At 32.6% G+C, this 12,137-nt stretch overlaps 1 protein-coding gene across 1 annotated transcript; it reads right to left on the reverse strand.

Moving 5' to 3' along the window:
• Positions 1 to 12: 12 nt before the first annotated feature.
• On the reverse strand, positions 13 to 9,020 carry LOC133288078 (arabinosyltransferase XEG113-like). The gene is made up of 13 exons (XM_061485775.1): positions 8,798 to 9,020; positions 8,131 to 8,379; positions 7,782 to 7,987; positions 6,755 to 6,860; positions 5,925 to 6,181; positions 5,654 to 5,789; positions 4,944 to 5,038; positions 4,793 to 4,846; positions 3,269 to 3,382; positions 1,584 to 1,682; positions 1,365 to 1,484; positions 450 to 541; positions 13 to 332 (listed from the first exon to the last, which is right to left on the reverse strand). The coding sequence occupies exons 1-13, from the start codon at positions 8,958 to 8,960 to the stop codon at positions 170 to 172; spliced, it is 1,854 nt and encodes a 617-aa protein (XP_061341759.1). The 5' UTR covers positions 8,961 to 9,020; the 3' UTR covers positions 13 to 169.
• Positions 9,021 to 12,137: the final 3,117 nt, after the last annotated feature.

Raw genomic sequence — 12,137 nt, forward strand, 5'->3', positions numbered from 1 at the left:
AACCACATTGTCTCATCTGTCTAACAATTAACATCCTCAACATGGATACAGATTCTTTACTTGTGTAAGTATACAATCTTGGTCTTGACAATGAGTAACCACCTTTGAATCTCGTGTGTATCCCCGGTCCATCATAGTGTTTAAACAAAACATGATCCTGAAGTTGACCTCACCAAGGTGGATGATCATCTGCAGAAGTTTGAGGAGGGATTGGCTTCCATCCAGGTTTCTCATCCCAGTACATATCATAATATATATGACCAGGAGTGTGATCCATCACACAGCACCATATACCCACATACCGTTTAACGCGATTTCTGAATCTATCTTCCCTTCCCTGTTTAAAAAAAAAAGGAAGGGTATCAGGATATGCTAAATGAACAAGAGTTTCTTAGCATCTATGATGAGAACATAAAAAGCCAAACTCCAAACGGCATAAGCAAAATGGCCTTGCCTTGTCCGTGAAACCCGTGAAAGCATCTTGCATTGAAGAGAACTGGATGACTTTTACATCCTTTAATGATGAGAATACTTTCATGAACTGCAAATTCAAGTAGAAATAACCATGTTCAATGCATTTTGAAGAGAACAATGAAATAATGCATAATCAATTTGTAATTCTTTGTTTTAACTGGGGGAGTAATACTATAGGCCTTTAAAGTTTAAACAACCATGAAATCATGATTATTTGATAAAAGAAGCCTCTATTTTATGGCATGGGCCTGTGGTAAGGGTGGTTACAGCCTACATGAAAAGAACCTCTCTTTGCAATTCCTAGAACGCTGTCCTTCATCTTCCAGGAAATAATGATAATTAAAAAAAAAACGCAGACTAAAGAAGACCAGCCATCATGCATCTTTGGGTAATTGGTTAGAAATAGTATTAAGTGGAATGAATTTCGGAGGAACTACTTCTGAAAGAATGAGTTTTATGTTTGGGAATATTCATCCAAAAGTAATTTTGGGAAATTGATAGAGAAATACTAAAATTACTTTTGAATCTTACTTCCAGACTTTCTTGTGATATTCATCCAAGATTTTCTTACTTTCAGCATAATTTCTTCAGGGACCTAGAATTAGTTTTGGGGTTAGCAGTCAAACATGACAACTTGGCTAACAAAATTACTTTTAGATTCAGAATTGATTTTCATACTCAAGACATAATATAACTCAAATTTCTCCCACCACATTTTTCTATGTGAGCTTTCCGACCAGCTCCTTAATGCAAGTTAATGAATTGACTTTGTATAACCAAAAAGATCTGGCACACAAAGATGATCATATAAATATAGTTTATAGTGTTGATTTATAAGAATTTTAATCTTGAACTGAAATAACCATTAAATGGATCAAAATTTCAAATACCATTTCTTCATTGCTATGCTTTGGAAATTTTAATACTCCCCCAACAGAGGTATTATTTGATGCATGACAATCTTGGGTTCCTTCTTTACATAGGTGAACATCAAGCCATGACTTTTTCACCTGAACTCAAGAACCAAGGCATAAGTTTCCATTGAGTAAGATATAACAAAAAAGGATAATTCATGGTTTAAACTTTAGATGGAAATGACATTTATTCACCTGTGAGGGCAGAGAGGGATTATCAAGTATTGAATACTCTCTAATATCTATTCCAGGGCCAAACGCTTCCTCTGGGAGTTCTTGCAACATGACATTCACCTGCAATAGATTACATTTCCATAGAGCAGCATAAGGCAGTGACAGAAAAAATGTTTTATTTATGTAAATAAGGGAGAAACAGAGAGAGAGAGAGAGAGAGAGAGAGAGAGAGAGAGAGAATAAATAGGTACGAGGTCACATTAAATGTTGTAAACTAACTAATGTGCACAGAAAAGGAAAAAAAAAAGGTCAATATTCTGCAGGGCTCTTCTCTCAGCTCCCTACTTAAATGACTTTCATGAATTAGTTTGTAGAAAGACTACATCTAATTTAGGAAAATAGATGAGAAGAAAATAACTCGAAAGCACAAAGTTCTAAATCATAATAATAAAAAAAAATTAATTAAATGAAATAAAAACATAAAATTTCCTTATTTGATTTTACATAGATCATCCAGAGGACAGCATGCCTACACTCGAAAAAAAACACCTAAAGAATTGTGAATGCTTTTATTATAAATAATAACATATGGATTATGGACAAGAAGTGGTAAGAAATATAGTGTGTAAATGAAAAATCATTCCACTCTTCAAGCTGATTCAGGCTCCATTTGCCTTGTCCTCCTTGAAATTATAAGCATGAATGAAGTCTATAAAGTGGAAGGCTTTGATCACAACTAACCCCCATCAAAGGTCATCCAATTGATTCAATATCATATAGCAGTAACTGGCACTTATGGCAAAACCACTAGACACAAAACCAGACTTGGTGTTTGTGTCTCCCGGGGGTAGAATTAAACACCTAAACTTGGTGTTTTTGTTTCCTCCTAGTTCTGCTGATGAAGTCATTCCAGAATCTAGACTCACCTCCAATGCTAGCTCAAAATACTCCAACCCTACTTCCTAAGTCTGACCTTCCGGTTGCTCTCCAAAAAGATATACAGTATAATCGTAACCCTTTTCCTTATGTTAATTTGAGTTATTATCACCTTTTTTCTTGGCTTTTTGCCTTTTTCCTTGTCCTTTATGTTTATTCCTAAGACTAAAGTTTATGTTTCATCTCATCTTAGATGGAGACATGCTATGGTTGATGAAATGTGTACATTTCAAAACAGTGGTATTTGGGATCCCGTTTATCTTCATCTTGAGAAGTCTATTGTTGGCTGTCAATGGATATGTACAGTTAACGTTGACCCTGATGGTCAACTTCATTGTATTAAGGCTCATCTGGTGGCCAAAAGATATGCACAAATTTTTGGCTTAGAATGTGGAGACACCTTGCAGATGGCAAAAATGACTTTTTTGCTCGCCTAATTTTGTCCGTAGCTACTATTCTTCACTAGACCCTTGATCTTGTTGGAGCAGCCTCCTGGATTAGTTGTTCAAGGGGAGTCTTCTGGGCTAATAATATCTACAATTCTCTACATGGCCTTAAACAATACCCTAGGGCTTGGCGTTGGTAAATTTATCACTATGGTTCAATAGTATGACACAGAGTGATATGTAAATCTTGTATTTCGAAAGCTTTGCAGAGGACTAAGCACTTATCCTCACAATTTCTAAGACTGTTATTCATCATTACAGATGATCTCAAGTATAAATGAACCATAATAACCATAAGGAACCACTCAATTAAATAGGAAATACCTCAAATACATGATCCAAAGGACAGAGAAAAGGTTGTCTAGTCATCGTTCCCTCCAAAACACCAGGATGTGGAAACCATAGCCTATCAATCCTGCACCATAGTGGAGGCATGACCTAAATATATACATAAAGAGCCCAATTTAAGATCAAAATATATAATTTATGAAGTGAAAATGCACTAGAAAAGAGAAACCATCATTCTTCATCACTAAAAACCACCAAACCAGCCAATCAATTGCCCCTAGTGTGGAAGTCAACCACATATATCAACCATGGCAACATGTTAGCCAAAAAGATTGTTTTTGAATATATTTTGATTTTGGATTGTAGGACTGCTAGCAATTTTAATCATGTGAAAGTAAATTCCAAGAATTCTTTGTCTACATCAATAACCTTTTGGCAGTTTTTAACGGAATCTTATTTGTTGAAAGGGGGAGGGGAAGGGGAATGAAGAGAGCAGCAGTTAAAGTATGCTAGATCTTTTCACTGCACTGAGCAATAAGAAATCAAATACATCAATAAAAAAGAGGAGGGAAAAGCACCAAGGAACTATGAAGCAGAAGTGATGAGTACTGTTGTAAATGTTCTAATAACAATTCTACCAATGATGGTGCAAAGAATGTGAATCCTGTACTCAACAGTAGCACAGGAAGATGCAATAAAAGCTAAACCATAATAAGAAATCAAATACATCAATAAAAAAGAGGAGGGAAAAGCACCAAGGAACTATGAAGCAGAAGTGATGAGTACTGTTGTAAATGTTCTAATAACAATTCTACCAATGATGGTGTAAAGAATGTGAATCCTGTACTCAACAGTAGCACAGGAAGATGCAATAAAAGCTAAACCATAATTTTATAACCCTAAAACATCAACATCAAAACATGCCAAGATCAATATATTGCAAATGGTAGTAGACAATGAATTTCAAAAGATAAAGGCTTCTAAACCAACCAGAACAATAACAAATACATTTTATCTCGTGATTTCAGGGACAAATTGGAAACTTTATTCAAGCAAAAATCGGCGCTAAATGCTAATAATGACATTTACCTTGTATTATACAATCTTACGATTTCAATAAGTGACACAACAGAAATTTAGTTGAGGAAGCATATAATCATTTCTCTTCTACCAACTAAAATATATGTACAATATTGCATCCATCTGGTTTGCATTATGCAAACAACGAAAGAGCAATGCTCAGTTACAGAGTTAAATGAAGTAACAAGCTAGTTCAGAATTCTAATACTAAGGATTACTAGATTGTCAAGCTTCTACCCAAAAACAAAAAGATTGTCAAACTAGTTTATTGAGTAGTATTGAGCCAAAAAATAGAAGTTCACTACATCTTTCATGTAATTGCTTATGGCTGATGACTTCACACAGGACTCATAAGAAATGTTAATTAACAGTACTTTATACTAATTACGATGCTCAAGAGTGCTGATGATGAGACATTTGCAGTTCAACATATGATACAATAAGGATATATGAATTATGATCCCAGAAAATAGTTCTTACCAGTGTTCTGTTCAGAAGGGAAGCAATTGCAAGTGCTGTTCTAATCTGTTTCATCTGGACAAATTCATGTACAACATATATTACAACATGTAACATCATAATGTCCATTCAAAATGCAGAAGTGAAAAAGATCAGGTCAATACATGCATACTTGGTAATTAACAAGGGTAAAATGTGATCCAATGGTATGCTTCCCGCTTAGCAACAAGCTTTTTGGAATAGATGGCTTAAATGACAAGAAACCCCCTGCATCCTTTAAAAGTTAGGTTGCAGTATTTTCATGAAAAGGAGTCATCAACATATCAACCATAGGCATACTGCAACTAATGCATTGACACATTAAGTCTCAACTTTTAGTTTTCAGCATCATGGTATGAGTGTATGATGCTAGCTTGAATGGCAGATAGAGTAGAAAATCTCTCAATGCACAACTAAAGTAAAAACAAATAATGGAATTAGAGTATTCACACATATGCATTGAAAAAGAAAATGAAGTGTGTCATGAACCAACTCTCCCACAAGCTTAAGTTGTTAGGTGAAGTCACATGAATAATTTTATATTATTTTTCCAACATGCCTCCTCACACAATAATCTTTTGGACTTGAAGAGTGGACAATAGATAGGCCTACATACCCCGAGCTAAAAATTTCCACTATATTTATTAGAAGGTTATTAGAAGAATGAGAGTGACAAGGATCGAACTCGAGACCACTTGATAATAGAGTCTCTAAGACCATGTCATGAACCAATTCTCCAAAAAGCTTATGTTGTTAGGTGAAGGCATATGTATGATTTTTATATTATATTACTAAAAAGTGAATTATATGCTCACCCAAATTGAGGGAGAGATAACTAATTACCAGAAGGATTATAGTATTCTGGTGGATCACGGAAAAGCATGGCTTCTCGCAAGCGGTGGCGCTTTCCTTCAGTGCCTGCATATTGAAATGTTGTGTGCACTGCATATGGGTCCAACCTGAGTTGCTGATACATAGCCTACAATCATAATATGCAAGTATATTCTTAGAAAAACTGGCACACAATTTGTTTCTCTACATCCTATGGTCCAGACATTTAATTGTGTAATAAATCAGAAAAAGAAGGAAAACAAAATTGTTAACTATGTCCTACCTGGACAAAATATGTATGTCCACTACAGAAGATACTTGAAGGAAAAATTCCAAGCTTTAGATTTCCATCATAAGCATAAACAAGTCCACTGTCCTCATCAACAGATGGTCCTAACTGTCTGTGTACAATTTCATTAAACCCATTCTGATCCCATATCTTTTCATCAGCTAGAAGCAGTTCTTTCCATTCCTTTGCCAATTTTTTAGCAGATTCTGTAGGTCTCCAATGGAAAATTCCTATGTTGTAGGCAGCACCAACTATCCAAGGAGATGGACACAATCATCAATATAGTATGCGGTCTATAATCTATCAAAGCTAAGCAAGTGCAACAAGCCAACAATATGTACAATAAAATGAGAGACGAAGATAAGCACTAAAAGAATAAGAGCAATAAATTGGACATCGAGATTCAAAACAAAATACAAGGGAGAAAAAACCTTCAAATTGTGGTCTTTAATTTGCTAAATTAGCTTTATGCCAAAGAATGTGCCAAAGGATGTGAACGTCAGTAAGAAATTTTTTTGTTTCTAAATACAGAAAAGACACATTTCAGATTCTAACTAATAGATTCCATGCTGAAAATGGACTTTGCTTATGCCTGATGACTAAGTTGGTATGAGTTGACATAAAGGGTGACTCTATATTCATATAACGGACGTTTTCATGCCATAGATGTCATTTGCTTTTGACTTGCAAATGATAGGGTAAAAGTTCAACATAGCTCATAATTATGGCAAGTGCAGAAAATAAGCCTACGACAAGAAGTCAAGAACCAATACTTGCACAGTAAAAATCACAACAATAAGTTCTGCTCATTATATAATACTCACCTTCTTGCCAAATTTCCAGACTATCATCAACAACTGTTGGTACAACTTGATCACTGGATGTCAAAACATCTGCTTCAGGATAACGACCAATATATGGAAGTGGGTTCTGCTCCACAATACATAATTGAATATATCTTTTAGGAATAAAATATATCTCAGAAGAACAATTACATAATAGGGTTCGAGACATCGTTAAAGATGAGTATAAAAGTTGATTATGCACGTTGAATATAACAGATAAAAAGTCATAATAATGGTGCAAAAAAAGTAATATCAAGACAAAAAGAAAGGACACTAGATAGGATTAGTGAATTAACAAGTAGGAAGTAAAAATAACAAAAAAATTGATAGATTTATGATATAAATCATAGGAGAGAGGAAACAGGGAATATTCGGCTTTTTTCCCGAACAAATGTGTTTGACACACAAAAAATACCTATTTCATTCATTTTTCAAAAGATATTTCAAACTAATGCAATCAATCCCACTAGTTAACCGTACAGGACAAGTCCCGCTCGTCAATGATGCGAGATTTGATGCCAGCATGGAAGTCCCGCACGTTGACCATGCAAAACTCTTTAAGTTTTGCACGTTGACCGTACAAGACTTAATGACAGCGGGGTAAGTCTCACATTTTTGCTATAAAGTCCTATATGTTTGCTATGTGGGACTGCCACGCTGGCATTAAGTTCCGTATGGTCAACATGCGGGACTTAAAAGAATCTCGCATGGTCAAGGTACAAGACTTTCACGCTGGCATTAAGTCTCGTATAGTTGACGTGCAGGACTTCTCTCGTACGGTCAACGTGTAGGATTGATTTCATTAATTTGGAATATCTTTTGAAAAATAAATTAAATGAGTAATTTTTTTTTAAAAAAACACATTTGTTTGGTCAAAAACCTGGAAATATTGTAGTCAATACGCATTTTGCTCCACCCTTTGGAATTTGGATCATTCATAAAAAACTAAGCTAGCATATAAATCACCATTATACCTAAACATATATTGAGAAATGGAGAAAAGCACCTTCAACCAAACCATGTCAGTATCACACATCAACAACTCATAACCAAAGGGCAGTATCGAGTTTATCAGAATAACTTTTTCTCTACCCATTTTATGAAATGTTGGAGACCCCCAGCCAACATCTATTGTACTCATATGGCTGCCCATGTCAAAAACCGGTACTCCTTTCCAATAAAGTGCCTCCAATAATTTGGTGTCCATTGCACCTAAAAGGTAGATTTCATACTCATTTTACAAAGTCTAATGAACTGCATAAAATACCGGATATGCATTTCTAGCAAGGGCTATTACAAAACTAAACAAAATACATGATAGAAAAAGATAGAAGGCTTAAAACAGCAATGCTCACCAACAAGATAATTAGAAAGTCCCAGATCATTCAGCTGTTTAACCCAAGTCAGAATAAAGTCCATGAATGCATAGTTACCAAATGTCACTATTATAATGTTATCTTTCACCCTTTGCTGAACCAGTTCTTTGGTCAGTCGGAAATCCTTCAAAGGTGGCATCTTTTGATTGCGAGGTGGAACATCCAACAAAGGTCTTGTCCACACATTTTGTGGCTCAGGGGGAGGAGAGGGCACGGCATGCACCATTGCTGGGTGAGAACCGTTAAGTGTTTGATCTGCAAGACGAGGATCCTCATCAGAAAAGCATGCTCAATTAAGGAATGAAATCACACCCACGAATGAAATTAAACCAAGGCTTGATGAATTGAACAGTGTCTTGCACATGGGAAGGTAACTAACAACCAAAGACTAGTCGAAGGGTACCACCGCTGAATAACAATGCATTCAAAGACTCAAAGAGATAAAAGTGGAACCAATGCCAAATGCTTCAACATTATGACATACTAAGAAAAACTAATAATACATATCAAGCTTTCATAACTCAAATTCAAAAAGGGTATTTCACATTTAAGCCAAAACTACAAAATAACAAGAAAAGACATGATTTTTATTTTATGAAAACAATACATGTAGTGTAAAAAGGGTAGATGTTTGAGTGAGACGTACTTGAAAGGGGAGGGAAAGAGGACCATTTAGCAGAAGGGTTAGTTGAACCAGAGGAATATATGGCAGAGAAGACGTATAATGAGGAAACCACGATGCCAACGATGACAACGGTGTAGATCGTTAGGAACAGAGGCCTAGAATGAGTCACTTCCTCACACCCCATCTTATTCTGATTCTGATTCTGCTTCTTCTTCACACCTTCATCTTCGTCTTTCTTCCTTGGAAAATGGAGAGAAGGAAAAAGGGGAGTGTTCAGATTTTGGTGCAGATTGTCATTTTTCCAATTTCACTCTGTTCATTCTGTTCTGGCGCTGTTACGGAGGGTCAACCATTATACTTGTTACTTGGTCAGTGTTCAACGTGAACCAAATGAATATGAAAACGAAACTATGCCCAAACGAATCTTAACTACTCTAATTTCATCAATACAATAATGTTTTTGGGACAAAAATAAATATAGAAAAATAAAGTAATTTGTTATATTAAAATCACAGACAAATATTCGAGATTTTTTAAGTAATTGTAGTATTTAATTAGATTATCGGGGGGAAAAACTCTCTAATGTTTTAGAATATCCTTTTGCAAAACTTTTCTTATTTTAATTTTAGACAAGGTGCATAATAATAAAAGAAAAACAAATAGAAAAGATGTTAGTTAACTCATATTGCAAATAATAATTCATAGTTTCATACGCACGCACCTATTATTGACTGTTAATAATAAGTAAAATTAATCGTTAATAATAATATTCAAAAAATTAATTAATATTTTAATTCATTAAAAATGAAAGGTCACATCAACCATTAAATAAAAATAGAATCAATATTAATAATAATTGTAAGATTTTTTTATTGATCCCCGTATATATATATATATATATATATATATATATATATATATATATATATATATATATATATATATATATATATATATATATATATATATATATGAGATAAGATCATTTGACACCGGTATCAAACTTTTTAATTTAACACCGAATTTTAACCATTGATTTTCATCAATCAATAATTATGATTTATTGAGTTAAATTTATTAATTAATAATTAATAAAAGTAAAGTCACACTTCTTCCAAAAGAAAATAACATAATATAATATTAATTTAATTTCAATAGTGGGATTGTGGGAATTCTATTTTATTATAGAAGAATGGTTTAACTTAAATTCGCAACTTTTCATTTACTAAAGCTTTGTTTGGGAGTTAACTTTAGGAAGAAAAAGAAAGAAATGAGAGAATTTTATTAATCTCTTCTCTTATTTGTGAGTTTAAAAAAATGGCGGAAGGAAATTGGAGAGTTTTGTGAAATCCTCCAAAACCCTTCTCACCCACAAAATTAAAGTTTTCCCAATTTGAGGGGTTTGAGGAAGAAAATATTGAAAATTATTTATCTACCATTAGCATTAAAATAATTACATAAATGTGAATAATTTTTAAACGTGACACTATTAGAAAAATCTCAAATACAGAAAAAATTTATCGACAGAAAAAAATTTCGTTGAAAATAATTGCGAAATTTATGACAAAAATCATATTACGTCAAAAATAGAAACGAAAAAAAATTTCGTTGAAACTAGAGAGGGAACAAGATTTTGTCATAACCAATAATATAAATTTTTTATGAAAAAAAAAAGTTCAGTCAAATTTTTTGATAGAAACTAAATTCCTTCTAAACATTCGACAGAAACATTTCCGTTAAACTTTTCAACGAAAAATAATTCTGTTGAAAATTTTGACGAAACACATTTCCAAAAAAAAAAAAAATTGACAAAAAATAATTCTGTCAAATTTTTTTACGGAAAATATTTTCGTCCAAATTTTCGATGAAATATATTTTCATCAACATTTTCAACGGAACACATTTATTGAGAAAATTTTGACCAAATAATATTTATGTAAAACATTTTGACCAAATATATTTCTGTAAAAATTTCATACAAAATTTTTTTTGTCAAAATTTTTTATGAAATCTAAATTTCCTCGAATTATTACCCTAAAAATTGTTACAAAAAAATATATCCGTCGAAATTTTGATGCAAAATATTTCCAAAGTTTTCAACATAACACATTTCAATCGAAATTTTTTTTCGAAAAATATTTTCGTAAAAATTTTGACTAAAAAAAAATTTCTTCAAATTTCTTTACAGAATCTAAATTAATTTCGACCGAACACATTTTCGTCGAAAGTTTTCAACAAAAAAGTTTCCATCAAAATTTTCGACGAAACACATTTTCATTGAAAATTTTATACGAAAATTATTTTCATAAATTTTTTTTACAGAAATATTTTCTGTAAAAAAATTTGACAAGAAAAATATTCTGTCAAAAGTCTTTACAAAATCTGAATTTAGTCGAAAGTTTCGACAGAAACATTTCCCACAAAATTCTTGACAAAAAAAAAATCGTCCAAATTTTTGTTGAAACACATTTCCATAAAAAAATTGGGACGGAAAACATTTCATCAAAATTTTTGACGAAATTCTTTTTTTTCTCAAAAATATTTAAGAAATTATTTTCGTCAAAACTTTTGATAGAAACTAAATTTATTTGAAAATTTCAACAGAAAATTTATTTCTGTATAAAATTTCGACGGATAAAAAATTTCGACAGATAAAAAATTTTGTCTCTTTTCATTGAAAAATATTCTAACAAAAAAATACTTTTTCGATGGAATTTTCATAGTTTGCAACGTAGAAATTTCGTTAAAAATATGATATTTTTTAGTAGTGGAAAAAGTATATAAATAATTTTGTTAGAAATTTTAAATTTTATTTCATTTTAAAATATAATAATTATATTAATTTTTAAAGAAAGGGAGAAATGGTAAAATATCTCATTAATCCTTTATTTTTCTTCATTATAATTTTTTTAACTCCCAAACAAGAAAAAGATACCTTCTAATTTTCTTCCCTTACTTCTCCTCCCTCCCCTTTAGATCCCCTTCCTTTCCTTCCCTTCTAAACTCCTAAATAAACTGTAAAACTTTACGATTTTTAATTTTTTGAATGTAGGAATGATTCAAAGGTTTAATTTTGAAAAGTTATAAAGTGCTGCTTTCTAGTGTTCCATGCCACGGGTATATTACAAAGACCGGTTCAATTGATTCACCTAAAAAACTCATGAACCGAATTCAGAGTTGGGGTGGTCATGCATGTAAACCTTTTCTTTCTGTTTGAACCTTCTCTTCCTCTTCCTATCTTCATTAACTGTTGGCTTTAATGTCTCTCATTATCCCTATATTTTCAACACTCTCGCAATATGTTATTTTTTACTTAAAAATAAAAAAATGAATTCACATGAAAGAAGGGCGTAATAAACAT

The sequence above is a fragment of the Gastrolobium bilobum genome, unplaced genomic scaffold (genome assembly GCF_033153095.1).
Source record: "Gastrolobium bilobum isolate Gb01-03AN ecotype WA unplaced genomic scaffold, APGP_CSIRO_Gbil_v1 utg3205, whole genome shotgun sequence".
NCBI classification, from domain to species: domain Eukaryota; kingdom Viridiplantae; phylum Streptophyta; class Magnoliopsida; order Fabales; family Fabaceae; genus Gastrolobium; species Gastrolobium bilobum.

Bases quoted from the DNA above. Each gene is read 5' to 3' on its own strand.
- LOC133288078 (XM_061485775.1), bottom strand. From the start codon at position 8,960: ATGGGGTGTGAGGAAGTGACTCATTCTAGGCCTCTGTTCCTAACGATC. The intron at 3,383-4,792 runs GTAAGAACTATT...GTATATATTTAG, and splicing joins CCCTTCTGAACAGAACACTG to GTCATGCCTCCACTATGGTG. The intron at 1,485-1,583 runs GTGAATAAATGT...TCTTGAGTTCAG, and splicing joins ATCCCTCTCTGCCCTCACAG to GTGAAAAAGTCATGGCTTGA.